We start from the raw sequence: 16,684 nt of genomic DNA on the forward strand, positions 1-16,684 counted from the left end.
CCTCTGCATGTGACCTGGGTTTGAGCAGAAAGTGCAATTCCCCTCATACCAGTCATGCCAGTGGGGCATGGTGGTGTTTGTAAGGGGGGGGGGTTAAGGGGAGCTAGGGGTCAGTTTCCATTGCACAAGGTTTTCCGGACCCCAGAGGCCCTGTAAACACCCCCACAGTGTCTCCCACTCACGCATAATTCATCTGTCTTTGTGGTTTTTGGTTATAAAACTTAAAACTTTTCAAAATTAGCAGTAGACAGAGGAATTTATCTCTTTGTTACCCTGTATCTCTCACCTGTCTCACTCTTTCTTTCCATACACACCTGTCAGCCTTGACAAGGTTCACCTATGGGTGGTTTTAATGAATGGAAAACTGCGCGCATGCGTGTTTGCATGCCATATTAGTGAAGTCACAGCTTAAGGACCACCAGTTAAAGCTACCAGGGCTTATGTAACTGTTCACGCTATTGACCTTAAACACTGGAATTAAGGACGGTCAACCATTTTGACCCACAAATTTAAAAAATGTTTAAAAAAACCTAATTATTCACATCATTTGTGTTTTGGGCAAACAATGGGACCCAGCATGATTGAAAACATTTGTTGGAACCTATGATGTGATGTTATGATGTTTTGAATTGAAAGGAAGAGACTCTGTGAAGTGTAATAGTCCAATAATTTCCTGACGTACACTTTATCTTCTCTGTTCCTTGGCCTCTCTGGTCTTGACAAGAATAAATGTAAACCCAATTCAAAGCAAGCACACCTAATGATGTCAAGTGTAGGTTAATCCGGGCTTTGGCTCCTAGTCTTATTAACCTACCTGACCTGGCGATGCCGCTGTCCCTCTCGTCGTAAAGCCCTCGGCCAGGCATGTCCATGGGGTGACTGTGGCCTGGAGGGAGGGAGGAGGAAGACAGAGAGAGAGAGAGTGAAGGATTGGATTAAGGGTAAAGGAAAGGGGTTGAGAGAGAGGGCAGAGGGAAACAAAGGTTAAAGGTAGATGAGTGACAAAGAGACAGAAAGGACAGATAGAGTCAGAGGGAGTCAAGAAAAAAAAGATGGAGAAGAAGATAGTAAAGTATGGTAAAGGAAAGGAAAGGAAAGGAAAAATGGATAAAAAGGGACAAAATTAATATGCAAGAAGAACAAATGTGATCAACAAAATTATGTCATGCTGAGGATGTTCTTATCGACTCTAAGTCAGAGCCCTGTGATGCTCTTCTACTCCCCAAACAAATATATAGACTAATGCTTTTGGATGCTTTACTTGCTCAGCATCCATCTGAGCTATGCAAGAAAGTCGCGTTTTTCCCCAAAGACCTGCGACTGTTCTTCTTACTACTGTATTTACAACTGTGGGACTTGCAACGAGTGCTTGCGATAGTGTGACCTGAGACTGCATCATTATGTGTAATTGTTTCACAAAGTACATACAGTTAATTTAAGATCAGGTTGACAATGTTTGAAATGACAGCAAAAATTACAGCAAAAAGCAGCAGTACTGTAACAGGCGGTCGCTCACTCTTTTTCGCTATCTATAGCAGCTGCTACTGTGTTGATGTAACTTTCTACAACAGACACCATAATATGGATGTCTATGAGCCCGTTTGCTTGTTCTCAAATGTCCTCCTTGTCAACACTTTGGTGTAAAATGGGGAAAATGTCAATGCTGCTCAAAGCAGAGAGGTGTGAAAACCACAACTGCAGCATTTCAATGTGCAGTTGAAAGCATAGATCTGGTTAAGATGATTAATGAGCATGTCAACATGAGCTTTTGTCGCAACACCGGTTTGTATGTGAGTGTACACTCCTTTGGCGCCATGTGCTTTATGACCATACCAACATTGCATAACTACACACCATGCCAACCTATGGTTTCCCTGAACAGGATTATGGGTAGGCAGCACAGTGTAGGGAGAAGCTCTTTTTATAAAACTCACCACCACTTTGCTACAGAGAAGGCAGAGATTTTACCCTCCATGTGAGATACTGAGGGAGAAATAACCACTCAATACTTCTGACAAAGGAGCTCTCTGATCAGCAAAATTTAATAAATGAAGGAAATAATTGTAGCACAGTTCATCATTCTATTGCTGCAAGGTTGCTGTGTTAGAGAGTCAGCTGTTATTAAAAGTTATTATAAGTTCTTGAAAGTAAAGACTTTGCATAACTATCTGGATTGTTCTGCCTAATAAATGCACACATAGGTAGTCTTGTTGCTTGTACTGTTACTTCTTGATCAAAAAGCTCCCCGGGAGAGATTAAGTTCATTTCCTTACAGGGTTGATACATGGACAAAGTTTAAAGCAATGCTGCTTGCAGAAGTTATGCAGATATGGAAACTAATACTAATATCACACAGGTCGTAGGCTATGAAGAACAGGTTTTTTAGTGTGTCACCGGCGGTAATAACAGTCTAAGGATTCCCCACTGTGCCCGCTTACGTTATATCCAGCATTTTAGGAATTTAGATTGTGACTGACATATTACTGTAAATGCAGTAGAGAAAGTGTGATATTAAGTAAACATCTACTTTCCTTCAACAAGTACCAACAAGCTGCCCTTGAACTTCTGTGACTTTGTAACTGTGTCTAGCTGTATAGATGTGAGCGAGGGCATTCCCGAATGTGCACATGCATGCTGAGGTTTTTTTTTTTTACTGTATCATTAAAATGTTTACAAGGAAGAAAACAAAAGCTTCTGTCAGAACAGCCCGCATACAGAATACTGAAGATGTTGTCATTGTCGATCGTTAAAACGTGCATAAAGTCTAAAATCATTGCCCAAGCATCACTGTCACTGAAAAGATATGATAGTTAAAGTATGTAAGAGAAGGACACAGAAAGAAGGAAGAGAGGTAACTGCAAAATCTTTTAACTAGAATTACAGCCACCGACACCAGTGAGAAACCATGCACACCATTTCTGCGTCATACGCCGGCAGGCTTGGGTCAGATAGTTCTGGCAGATATATTTCATGATTTGTTTGAGAAAACTTAATGGCTGACAGGTGAAGTTGTCTTATTTGACACTGCCATTAGCAAAAACAACGGAATAGACAGTTTGAAGGAGTACATATCCCTCTGTAATTTACTACGCAGCAGTTAGTGTTGTTTAGGTTCTCTGCCAATTTCAAGCGAATCAGCATTTGTAAATAAAGTTCACAGCTCGTTTAATGATGTGAATGTCTTGGAGCAGGGCAGAGAACGGCATTTTCACAGTTGTGTGGTGCCACTTGGATTTGAAACCAAATGTTCTCACCTGCCCAAATGAACTAATTTTAGGGAAGACATCATTTTGTTTTTGAAGAACATACCACACATGCGTGGTGGGAACCACCTCAAAAAAAAAGTTTCTGCAGCTTCTGTCTGACCCAAGTTATTTACAGACGTGCTGTGATAGTGCATGCTATGACTATGGCTACCACTTCTAGTGCAAGAATCACCACACAGGCATGCAGCCGCTGAGAGTCACTGCAACTACAGCCTACACACACGCATGCAACTGGCACACATCAGTCATGGCCAGTTTAAAGCGCCAACCTGAAAAGAAAGATGCGCTCTTGATGAGGCGCAGAGGGCCCTGTTCAGAGAAGGCCCGTCGAGGGCTGCAGAGCTGAGAAAATCCTGCGCAGCACAAACAAAAACATGGAAAAGAAGAAAGGGAGGAAGAGGGAGAAAAGACAAAAAAAAAACATGGACCGTGGTTAGTGAATGAGTTAAGGAGGAAAGCTGGCTGCCTCCTGTTGTCTGACCACCTCGTAGCAAAACAACTGAGTTACAGGAGCTTTTTAGTCTGGAATGAAATAACGACCATCGTGTGGTGGGTCAGTCAGTAGTATAGACCAACAAGAAGGCTTTTACCACTCACAGAAAAGGCAGCTGATCAAACAAATGAATTAGGACAGACTTTACATCTCTGGAGAAGATATTTGTCTTTTTTGTGAGGATCGCAGAGAAAATGCACAAAATGATAGAGTTTGCCAACAGTTGTTTATTCTTATATCCTTCTTTTTATTGGGAGCCCGTTGTACTCTAAGACAGACTTTTGGATGGTTTGCTTTCAGTTTTTCAGAAAGAATAGTTGTTTTTAGCAGAGTTTCGCCATGAGTAACATTTACAGTCACCATGTGTTTCAGTGAAGCACCAGACATGTCACAACAGATATACTGCTATGAATGTTTAATATGATAATGGTTGATTGTGCAAATTTGCTGAGGAAACTTTTCCAGCTTGAATGTTCTCCAACTGCTCATGAAGTTAGTGCAGGGGGAGCAGTAAGGGAGAGCTGTTGGCAGAGACTATCCAGCCTGGTTTGTATTCAAACAGGAATGTTAAAGAGTCAGAAAGCAAGAAACAAAATCAGCTAATTGCTCACAGTTTTACCAAGGCACTTCAACTGTGATCAAACTGACCATAAGTTTAAATTCAAGCTGCACTTGGTCTTGAGCTGCAAATATTCATACTATGTCATATAGATAATGATTTCTCCTTTAAGTTGTGAGTTATATTTTTCCAGGGGAGTTATAAGTAAATAGTTAAAAAAGGCAACATAAGAACCTTAAAGAGACTGATTGAAAATGTAGATGTAAATGCTCTACAAGCCATTTCAAGAGGACAGTAAGGCCATCGAGTGTTTGACTATAATCAAAACTACTTCCAATCACAAGTGATTGTCACTGGCGGCTAAGAAAGGTTTGGTGTGACACTGGGTTTCTGTGATTACCTATGTTGCCTAGGAGGCTGTTGGGCCCGGTGTTCTGATCAGGCCTTAGGGTGTTGCTGTCCTGTCCAATGAACTCAAGGCTGTCCTGTAACCTGCACAAGATCAGAAAACCAGGACTAAAAGTTAGGAGGTTAATACAGATGATTTTATAACAACATTTACTCGCAAAACAATCATGCTGTAAAAATACTGTTTACAAGTGTGAAAGACAAAATGTTTCTTCAGCATTCAGTCTATGCCACTATTGAAAAAGAATGTGTTCAACTAAATGAAGAGAGACAGAAAGACACTGAGACACTTTAACAGGGAATATAGACAATAACTGACAAAAAGATGAGTGTGTCTCCATGTGCTGGCTATTGAAAGAAGCTGCCATAGGAATCAGAGCGAGAAGTGTGTGTTGATAAGCATGTGTGTGTGCTTACGTGTTGAGGCTGCCGTACACACTACCTCCCGTCCTGGCTGTGAAGACCTTACTCAGCATCAGCTGAGGTGGTGATCTGATAGAATGATAGCGCAAGGACAAAGATCATCAGCATGTGCACTCAGTTCATGTGCACGTTTGCACATCTTTCACACCTGACCTCATTTGTCTCTTTTTCTAACACCCATAAAATACATCCTAAAATACATGTAAAATGTTTGTCTACTCCATTGCATGTGTTTCATTCCTATATTAAAGGGCAAAAGACTTTCAAAGGATGGGTTTTCTTTATATGTCAGTATCAGCTATGAGGAAAACCTCTCATATCCTCTTCACCTGATCTGGTGGATTTTTAGCGTGGAACCTTTGTAGCTCATAGCCACGGAGCCAAACATCATTTCCCCCAGCATAACCACATCAGAGGAACACCTTGAACCCTGGTGAGGTGAGGAGAGGAGGAGCAAACGTTTTTGTTGTTGTTGTTAACTTTAAAGAGCAATGACCTACAAAGTGAGCTTCAGATTTTCTTGTCTATGCATGTAAGTACAAGACATGTGTTACCTGGAAGCGGAGGCCCTGCTCCTTTGTTTCTTTACTTTCTGAGGTGCAGGAGGAGGAGCTGTCCAGGGAACTGCTGCTGCCTCCAGTAGGACGGAGCTGGCAGCATTTCCCGAACATCTTCACCTGGCCCTCAGTGCTCTATAAGGTAATAATACAAAAAACCCCAAACATTAAAGGCCAAATACCATTAACACAGTCTCATTTAACTCTGCAGAAGCTTTAAGTTACATCAGAAAATCACAAAACATCAATTGCACAATCCTCATTTTACCATAATATATATGTGAGCTTATAGAGTTTGATTTTAAGATGAAAAAGTACCACTATTCACCACTTTGTCTGCAGCCATTGACAATGTCAACAAATTTTAGCAGCCTGTGAAAACATACCAATTGGTGGAAGACAAAGCATACCAGCCATTTCTATCATTTTTTTCTCCTTTCAAAAATAGAGAAACCTACAAAATGCCCTTCTTTTCACTATGAATATGATGCAGCAATGGCTAAACTTTTGCTTTTAGTTGTTTTTTTTTTACTTCACATCCCTGTAAATACTAAACAACTTAACAAAACAAATGTGCAAAAACTAAAGCAACGAATATGAGCTGGGCTATTTTGTGCAAATGAAGTCACAGAGACAGATGCAGACATTCATGTATTTGGTTATTACAAGGCTTACGCTCTTTAAAGTGGGAACAGCCCATACGTGTGGGAATAGATAACAAAGTCGAGAGGATTTTATTGCAGGGGGATTTCAGTTATGGAAGCCTCTGCTAACAACAAAATAATGAAAGAAACCGACTGAGAAACCCACTGCAGCTACAAAAAGTCACATTTCTGTCTAATTTCACCCTGATGCCCTGCATTTCAACAAGTTCCCAAAATAAAAGTAAAAATAAGTCACTGGCCCACATCAAGTAAATGTAAATGAAGTTGAATTGTTCGGGTCAAAAAACCATAGAAACCTGATCTAGAAGCACTTGTGTAAACAGCAAACTAAAAGCAATGTGAGCTCAATCAGCCTGTGTCATGTGCCTTCTTAACTTGGCAGCCTATTCAAGAGGAATGCATTTGGGAGGGCAGGGAGCAGAGGGGGAGTGTGTGTGAGTGTGTGTGTGTGTGTGTGTGTGTGTGTGTGTGTGTGTGTGTGTGTGTAGGTTAGCTAGGCTCTGGTAATGGCTCACTTGAAACCACTGTCGCTGCCAATGTAAGAGAGGAAGAGAAAGGAGGGGAAAAACAAGAGGGAGACAAAAAGAAAAAGGAGAAAAGGAAAACAGGCAGAGGAAGAAAGATTGTTGTTTTGACTGCATTCTGCTCTTTTACACAGAACATTAGTAAACACTATAAACATGTTTGCAACTTTCTGTGTAATTTTCTTGTTGATTTTTGTCGCAAAAACACATGCTAATGAAGCCACGCTGATTCTGGGCAAGTGTGTGTTTCAGTGTGTACATGGGTGTATGTGTGTGTGTGTGTGTGTGTGTGTGTGTGTGTGTGTGTTCGCTGCAGTGCAGTGTGAGGTGTGTACACAGAGGCCAGCAGCATGTGACTGCCAGTCATATGACTCTTTCGGGAACTCGTGAGCGAGCAGCACTGCAATCATCCCCTCCTTCCCTTTCCTGCTCCCTCTCTCCACCACTCCAGCTTCATCCCTCTCTTATTCTTGCAGCTTTCTTTCTCTCCTTTAATTCATCTGTTTCATTCTTGGACCAGATTTATCCTCTTTTCTATCTCCCACTTTCCTTAGATTTTGTTCTTTTCCAACCAACCCCCTCTTTTCTTCATTCTTAACCCTTTCTTGCACATAGCATGCATGTGTGAACCATCCCTTGTTCCTCTATTCCTCACACTCTCTGACCCTTTGTGCTTTGTTTATTCCTGCTGTGGATCTCTCAAAAATAAATTTCTCTTAGTAGACAAAAAACAACAACAAGAAAAGACTAAATCAAGCCATCATGTGACAGAAGTCACACAGTAGCTGGCAAAGTCCTTGCGATGCAGAATGCACCAAAAATATTGACATCAGCCCAGGCAACACATATCACACTGACTCTTCTCGCTGCATTTCTCTATGCATTATCTGACTTTGTAAGACAAACGCACTGCATAACTCTTCCTGTTGCAGTTCTACATCTGGCAGCAGTCCAATCCAAATGTAGAGCTTCAGTAAATCCATGTGTATGAGTTGAGAAAATTGAGCAAACAGACAACCCAAATTTCAAAGTCAGGGTGTCTTAAGAGAGCAGAAGTGTGTGTGTGTGTGTGTGTGTGTGTGTGTGTGTGTGTGTGCGTGAGTGAGACAGAGAGATAGTTATGGGCATGATAATGAGGCAGATGGACAGGCAGATAAGAGAAGGTGAGGCAATTACAGAAAGAAAACATGGCCAAAAAAAGAGACAGATCAAAGAGGAAGTAAAAAAGACAAACATGCAAGTGCGGTGGAGGTGGAAGAGGTATGATGAGAGAAAAAGACTGACAGGAGTGACAGGGAGGTGTTGAGTGTCAAGAATAAGAAACTGCAAGACACTATGAAGATGGGTAAAGCATAGGTGAGGGGATTCCCAGAGGTCAGGCAATATGATATTATCACAATACAATATCATTGTGATTTTAAATGTGTTGTGATATGCTGAGAATTGCAATAAAATGTATTGTGAAAATGATCTCCCCCAAACGAAAACTTTGTCAACATTTGTATTATCGAATAAGATAAAGTTTTCAGTCTATTCAATTTACAACAGTCATTTTTATTGCAGAAAAATGTATCTATTGCATTGAAAAAAAAAAAAAAAAAAAACCCAAATGATTATATTATTCTAGTAGGCTACCAAAAGTGTCATTACTATTCATGATATTATTCATTTATATAAGAAAAAAATCAATACTTGGCATCCCTGTAAAGATATAATATTGCCACACAAAAATATCTTGATACTATACTGTAGTGATTTTTTCCCACCCCTATTGGAGCTGAGAGGAGACCCCCTAGACAGGTAAAAAGAGATTTAGCTAGATAGGTTTAAAAAGTGAAAGAGAGGATTAGAAATGAGTAGAGATGGGAAAAGACAGACAGACAGACAGACAGACAGACAGGTAAAGACAAATAAAAGGTAGAGAGTGACTGATTACAGAAGATAATGGGGGTAAGACCAAGATAACCGGATTCATTTACAGAAAGAGAGAACCATAATGAGGACACTTAAAAGAGACAGAATTAAGAAATAGTGAGACAGAGGGGGGAGACAGCTGATTTAGAGTGGAAAGATGCAGAGTGGAAGGAAAATTTAAAGCAGGTCAGACCAGAGCTGAAACAGATGAAGACAGACGGAGACACAGATGAAGACAGACTGACACACAGAGAAAGACAGACAGTGAGTGACACTGCTGTCATGTGAGGATGAAAGAATGCTGCTTACACATGGGCTGTCAGCTGAGACTATTATTATTGGAGATAAGAGCTCCAGAACAAACCGGTCAGGGTCAGACAGAAACACACAGCAGCGTTATGAAAATATTAGGCATGTTGTTCAAAATTAAAAAGGAAAAAAAGAGTGGTGACCATGTGTCACCATTTTGTGGGGCAGGAGAAAAAAAAGAAGAAAAATCAGCAAGCAGGTGCAGTATGGGCGATGCCGTACAACCAAAGCTGGTTGTCAAAAGACATAACTGATATGTTTAAAAGCTATTGTTGCACACACCCTGATAAAGACTGCTACACTGTTGTGAAGCAATTTTTATCATCATGTCTTACTGGCTAAAATGGGTGTGTTGGCAATTAAACATTGCTGATGCTCATGCGCTCACTGACGCACATAAACTACCTGTTTGACATAATGCCAAGGTGATATTTACCTTCAGATCAGCCTTACCCTGGAAAATTAATCATAAGACAAAACAGGACTCCATTAAGTCAAAACAGGACTGGATCTTTTGTTTTAGAAACTGCAGAGAAAATAAAACTTTGGATTCTAGGAAGCACTAATTCAACCAGTTATTGTGACAAACCTAGTTTTGGTGAAACAGATAAATTGAAGTTTGAATTTTTGAATTTTGATTTTTTTCTGTTATACACTCTGTCCTTTAAAAAAATAAAAAATAAATTAAGCAAACATTATACATAAACAGGACTTGCACACAGTCCAAGGGGACACATTCCCTGCCTTCCACTCTTGATCCCACGGTCAGACGCCGTTCACCGTGGGGCAGTGAGGCGTCCTGTGGGATAAGTGGGATAAGGTGCAGCTTGTGGCTTCTGGACATCATAAAACAGTCACATGACTTCTGTTTTATGTTGCGCCTCTGTTCACTGTCTCTGTGTTTGTGCTTTTGTCCGTCTCTACTCTTATCTTTGATCATCTATTCGGACTGTCTGTGAGCTTTAAAAGGTCAAAGTTTCTGCAGATTACAGAATGGAAAATATAAGATTTTAAATCCTTAATGCTGAATTCAACAAAAAAAGAAATAATGGCACCTGTGACTGAATAAAACAAATGAAGATGAACAATAACATATAGGCAATATAAAGAAGGTGAAACAGGAATATAGCTGATCAGGAATTTGCATTTTGACCATATTCAACAACATACTTTCCCATCTCATTTCAAATAAATTGTTCAAAATTTAAGAATTAAAAAGGACCTGCTGCTACTTTTCTGTATCAGTTGACGCCCGACATTGAAACAAGACCTGTAACAAACTGTCTTTTAGATAACACTTTAAAAAGACAAGGATGGGCCTCCAAATGACAACACACACACACACACACACACACACACACAAAAAAAAAACAAACAAACATGTGACTCACGGTGATGGGGGTTTCCTCCGTGCCCCTCTTTTTGGCATTGGAGTCGAAGAGGACATTTCTGCCACGCCTCTCGCAGTCCTGGTACACTATCAGCCTGATCTGACTGGGCTCCAGCTGGGGGATTGGCCAGCTAAATGGCAGGGAGAAAGGATAGAGGAGAGAGGGATCCAAAGTGGGAGTGAGTGAGGACAGAGAAGGGATAGGATAGGATAGGAATAGACAGATGTAGGGAGAGTAGGACGAAAGGTGAGAAGGGGAAGGAAAAGTATACAATTAGTACAAATTAACTGACAAAGCGGCGCAGACCAGTTGAATAAAAAGGAGTGAAAAGTGAGGAAACATCTCTTTCATGCATGTCTTCCAGGAAATTTGCACATTAGAGACAATAAGGTCATGCTCCAGTAACAAAACACTTTCAAAACAATCTGGTGCAGCACAGTAATGAAAGAAGGTTTGGAGCAACAAAACACCTTTCACTGTAAATCTGAGCACGAACCCTTTACACTATGAAACTGATAAATGAGTACGAGTACATTCAAAATTGATGTAGTAGGGCCAGATATACTGTCTTTTTTCATCGATTTGATGTGCAAATTGAGTTCCCCTTTATATAAAGGGGAGCTCAATTTTTGGGCCAGTTTTAAGTACCTAATTTCTGCCAGATATCCATATGACTAGAGAAGTGGCTACACTCTGGAGGGAAAAGGTAGAAATGATGTACTATAGTCAGCTTTAAATAAATCTATTTGAGCCCTCATCCCTACCAGTGGGCATGGCAGAGTCTACAGACTCCACACCATGGCTACCATTCATCCATCTCATACCTCAACCAGTGGGGAGCTGGAGCAGCAAACGTATGCCAAGCCAACCTACTACCCACACACACACACACACCCACCTGCCACCACCTCTACAGATTTACAGGGTGCACAGATATAGAGCAGCCATTCACTCCAGACTCACATTAATTTTATTTCATCCAAGATAGCCAGGGAATTGAATACAGTACTTCACTGTTACTGAGAAAATTTGCCTGTGTTTGACATATTATGTTAGCAGCTCCTCCCTGCTCTACATTTAGTTACACATGACAATCACCTAGTATAACCAGTCTGCAGCTCCACTACATGAGTTGAGTCATCATTGACACTTTACTCAAGAAAATGAGCTTTATTCTGCAGCAAAGAGCCGTCTCTCCCAAGGTAGTTCAATTGTATCAAATGTCTCTTTGCAAATGAATGCACTCACACATATGTCTTAACTGATTTGAAAACACATCTTATCAATCTGATTCTTACTATAAGCATTGGGATAAATAAGACTTATGGTCATATTGAAGATTAGCTTTTTTAAATTGCTAGACTTTAGTACAGCTGCATTTCTTCTGGCAGGAAACACTGTCCAACAGTTAAGTAACTGTAAAGCTGTTTTTACTAGCGGCCTCTGCCCCATGGCAGTTGCTAGGTTACCTTCTTTTTCAACTCATCTTATTTAATGCTGGTCATCTTAAGCAATATTGTGAAGGATGACGTTGGATATTTACACCTCACTGTGGCTACTACCAGGCCCTCACAGGGCTCTGGCACTCCCCTCTGCTTGTGGGGGAAACTCGGTCCCTGGTTGATTTAGTAGGGGCTATAAAGATGACAGGGGATTGGACCGACAGATACAGGGTCGAGGATTTCTGTCTGACCTGATGGATAGATGGGTCAGGCAGATGGACACAGAGCTGGGCCTAAATATAGCCTTTTATTGGGGAGTGGGGAGCGTCATTAAACACGTGTTTATAGTATATGGGTTGATGGGGAGGGGTGGAAAAGGAACAGTTAATTCCTTTTTACTTGTCAACAAAATAGCACACATAAGCTTATATTCAAAAACAGCATTTCATCTGTTGGTCACTGAGCCTTGACGGGGCAGGGAATACCTTTGTGTTGGTGTGCGCTTCTGTGTGTGTGAGTGAGAGATGAAGTCTGTGTGTACATTGCCATGCATGTGAGCTACTATTTACCAAACACTGGTGTCAAAGTATGGCCGTCATTCTGCGAGGCAAAATTATTCAGTCTTGCGGGGGAGTAGGAGGAGGAGAGTCATGTGCTTTAGCCTGCAGCAGTGTGAAGTTGTCACACCAAAGTCATTTGTCAGATGGGGCCTTAAGAGGCAATCATACAAGAGTAACTTTTTGGAAGACTCATACAGTCAACACAGCACAATGAGCTGCTTCAGGATGGAAACATCTCCAGCATTCAATCCTGTATATCAAGGATTGAGCCTCTTGCCTTTCAACATGCAGCAAAATCACCATCTGAATTTAAATGAGACTTTGTGGGAATTAAACAGAATGAGCCACATTTCACTGCATGCCACTGCATACAGCTGTCATACATAGTTAGATGACTTTTGACAAAAAGATTAGATAAATGCAATTTTTAGATTAAATGTATCGACTCAACCTTTAGTAACATTAGCTAAGCTTGTTGGCAGTGTCAACAACTGAGGTGGCTTAACTAGGGATCTCCTGATCAAGTTTTTTTTTTTTTGCCCTCAATCCGATCCGAGTCATTTAATGTTGAGTATCTGCCTATACTCCTCATCCGATACTTGTATTTACCTGGATAACACAGATGCACAATGCACACTTAAAATACTGTTTGTAAGTTAGTTTTATAAGTTATTGAAATCAGTCCAGTGTATATGCTTGCCTTGCCTTGCCTTGAGGCTAGGCCAATGTTAAATCTTTAGAAAGATGCTACTTCCACTGTGTCTGTAGGAGTCTCTGTCAGACACACATTCAGGATAATCTTCAACTTGTGTCTTCCTGTAGCTAGTAACACTTGCTCCATCTGCTCAGGAGGCTCCAATGGACCCTTGTAGACCTGGCCCAAGTTTTACTGCCCTCTCAGGTATGTGACAAGTTCGCACAAACAAACCAAAATCATGCACCATTTGTTGACACAGAGGGTTATTATCCAGGGCACTGGTGAAGTCCCATCATGCACATTCTTCCTGCATAGTTCAGAGGTTATTGGTATGCTAACCACTGGTTGTTTGGAAGATTCTGACACTATTCAAGGAAAAACAAAAAAAAAATGTGGGAAACTTCCAACAACTGTAATCTCATACTCCTTTAAGACAAATACAATGATGAACTGACTAACATATATCATTCAGCTAGGGTTTGCGTATTTGAATGTGACTAAGATACAACTCTATTGTTGTTCTTCTGCTCTTTTGTTGAGACTAATGGTTAATTGATTGATGGATTTTTCCTCCTGGTTTCAGTCTTAGGGAAGACCCAACCTCTTACCAGTCTGAGTGTTAAATGGGTGACGTAATGCCTGCCTGGCCAACATAAAGATCTCAAAATGCGTTGTCTGAGGCTGGGTCGAAATTCAGCTCATAGACTTGTGCCAAAGATTACACATCAGGCGGTCGTTTTAGTCTGTTACATGCTGCCTTGCAACTGGACTTTCATGATTGGTTTATTTATAAATTTGACATTGCTGTTGGTTTTCACATGTTCAGCACTTGTGCATCTTTATTTAGGTTGACAGTAGACAGAGGTAAATATATATATAAAGCCAATTATCATTAACTTGTTTTACCATTTTAAACCAATATTTGTTGTACTGATGCTTTTGAATGAACAAAAACTAAACTTGCACCCAATATGCATGATCCTGTTTAATTCCTGGTCAAATATGGGCGCAACAATTCCAAAAATGAGACGATGCTTCGTTGTTTTCAGATCAGCCCAGAGGAGATCTGCATAATTTGACACCGAGTTCACTGCTCCCTTTGTTTTAAACATAACAGAGAGAAAACACAGAGTGAGAGATGCACAGAAGAAGGAATAAACACAGGACAGAGAGCTAGAAAGACCACAAAAAAGGAAAGAGCCTTTTTTATAAACAGCAGCAAGCACAAAGTGAAAAATGTTTCCTAAAGTACGGAAACTCAAAGAATAAAAGCTGAGAACAAAAAAAGAAAATAAGAATGATAAAACAAAGAAAATACAGCTAAGGTTGATGCAGATAAAACCAAAATTGAATTTAAATAATAATGAAAAAAGCCCCCAAAAAACAGAAGCAAAAAACATCTGAGATACACAGAAAAGCATTTGAAAGAAAGACGAGGGAGAATGAAAGCAAAGGAGGAAGTATCCCATCAGTGAGCTTGTGACAGTCACAGCGCTGACAGAAGAGGGGAGTCATTCATAAAAGCAGCACATGACTTCATGACTGTTACATACTTGTACTGCTTTGACCTCGATTGTCTGAACCAAAAATGACTCAAAAATTCTTTCTAACGCACACGCATGCAGGTATCATTTCCTTGAACAACCTGTTGATCTAAAAACAAAAAAATCCCCAATGGCAACAGTTATATTTAGGTTGCATTTCAAAATGCCAAGACAACAAGCAAGGCCTTAACTGTTTTGAAATGATTCATCTTCTTCTTGGCAAAAGTTTTCCAATCTGAGATCACAGATATGTAAATCAGAAACTCTCTTAACTACAACTCCACCAAAACAGCACAAAGCCACACAGTTTTTTTTTCTTACGCAAATACACAAACAAAAAGATGCTCTTCAACTCAAACCCTAATCTTCATCATCTAACACTGACCTCAAATGATAAAATCAATCTTTAAAAGTACAGCTCTGCTACCTCAAAGTGAAAGTGCTATCCAGCTGGAAACAACCACAGGTCACTAACAGACAAGCACAAGACCAAACTTAAAAGAAACAACACAAACAAACCTTTTTTGACCAACACTACCATGCCCACTCAGACTCACGCAAGCCTGGTTAAATATTACCGACTCCTACCTGGGCATCATTGCGAGTCTGCCAGTCTTTCCCCAGCCCTCTCCCTCACTCTCTATTCCTCTCTCCTCTCCTCTCTTAGCCAAAGCAGGGTCTAAGAATAGCGGTGAACTAAATTCACACAACAACATGAGACTGTCAGGTGATCGCAGGAGCACTGTGTGTGCTGGACAGTACAGAGGCAGCAACAGCGGCGAGTCCGGACTCCTGACTGGCACAAAGCACTGTGATAAGAGAGTGACAGTGGGGGATGTGTTGTGTTTGTGTTTCTTAATCCCTCTCTTTTTGTTCCGCTCTCCCTTGCGTTCCCTCTCCGCTCCTTTCCATCGTTCTTTCTCGGATAAATTTAAAACATATATGCAAATAAACAATTCATCCACTTCCCAAAGAAGAAAGAGAAATAGCTTAAATAAACTACATCCTTTTAAGTAAAAGCTGCCCTGATATTGATTCCTCTTTAATTCTTGATGTACAAATAGATGAATGGTGGTTAATTTTGTGACAAATTAAAGCTTATTAAAGTCTGTGGAAAAGTGGGCAGAGAGTCAGAGAACTGAAACATTTCCTCAGATCTGTCACAAAAACTCAGTGCAAGTCACTGAACTTTAGTGATTGTGAGTTAGGTCATACGTATTGAGATGTATCATTTAATCAGAAAAGGATATATTAATCATTCTTCCGGGAAGTTAAAAAAAATAGAGAAAAAAGGGGGGGTGGGGGATACTTGCTTAACAGGCTGGTTGCAGGAGAAAAAAAAATGTGTCTGAGGTGCAAAAACATTTCTTGAACAAAATAATTATAAAATTTCACATTTCCAGTAGGGCTGTACCCAACTCAGAATTACACCAATTATGAATCAGATGTGACTGTTCAGCATGAATACTCGCCAATTTGTTCGAATGGGGTTCAGGTGACAGCAGCATTCACATAATGTAGTAAACAAGCCAAGTTCACTCTCCGAACTAATGCTTGCTAAATAAGCTAACAATGGATCAGAAATGTGCAACATTTTTTGCCAACTGTAGACGACTGTATCGTATTAAGATGCTGTCATCTGTAAATTCACCAATCTAAGCAGACGGCAGAAGATAATATTATCTCAGGAAAAGCCTCTCTTTCTTCAGGAAGCTGCCTTCACCTCAGATTCAATCTGGGTCTACAGCTGCCTGTAAGGGCGAGCAGCATTAAAGCAAGGAGTCATCACTCTGCAGCTTATTTTGGGGAACCAAACGTTATTTTGGGGAACCAAACGTCCCCAGAAGTACACTGCACACTGACAAAAAAAAAGAAAGTTAGGCCTTCACTGTGATGCACTGAGAATTTCAGTTTCATAATAATGGCAGCCAA

General features: G+C 40.5%; 1 protein-coding gene across 3 annotated transcripts in view; it reads right to left on the reverse strand.

Annotated features, from left to right (window-relative positions):
* fnip1 (folliculin interacting protein 1) overlaps positions 1–16,684 on the reverse strand; it is a 45,538-nt gene that overhangs the window by 18,899 nt on the left and 9,955 nt on the right. The window contains exons 1-8 of one of the 3 annotated variants that reach the window (XM_042500001.1): positions 15,341–15,444; positions 10,510–10,639; positions 5,704–5,841; positions 5,479–5,579; positions 5,144–5,218; positions 4,719–4,810; positions 3,536–3,619; positions 815–886 (exon numbers count right to left, since the gene is read on the reverse strand). In XM_042500001.1, the coding sequence (XP_042355935.1) occupies positions 815–886; positions 3,536–3,619; positions 4,719–4,810; positions 5,144–5,218; positions 5,479–5,579; positions 5,704–5,841; positions 10,510–10,639; positions 15,341–15,351 (703 nt within the window). In that variant the 5' untranslated portion in view covers positions 15,352–15,444. Of the gene's footprint in view, positions 1–814; positions 887–3,535; positions 3,620–4,718; positions 4,811–5,143; positions 5,219–5,478; positions 5,580–5,703; positions 5,842–10,509; positions 10,640–15,340; positions 15,445–16,684 lie in introns of those variants that run through there. The other 2 variants (XM_042500002.1, XM_042500003.1) reach the window with 2 other exon arrangements.

Source organism: Plectropomus leopardus, chromosome 13, assembly GCF_008729295.1.
Source record: "Plectropomus leopardus isolate mb chromosome 13, YSFRI_Pleo_2.0, whole genome shotgun sequence".
In the NCBI taxonomy this organism is placed as follows: domain Eukaryota; kingdom Metazoa; phylum Chordata; class Actinopteri; order Perciformes; family Serranidae; genus Plectropomus; species Plectropomus leopardus.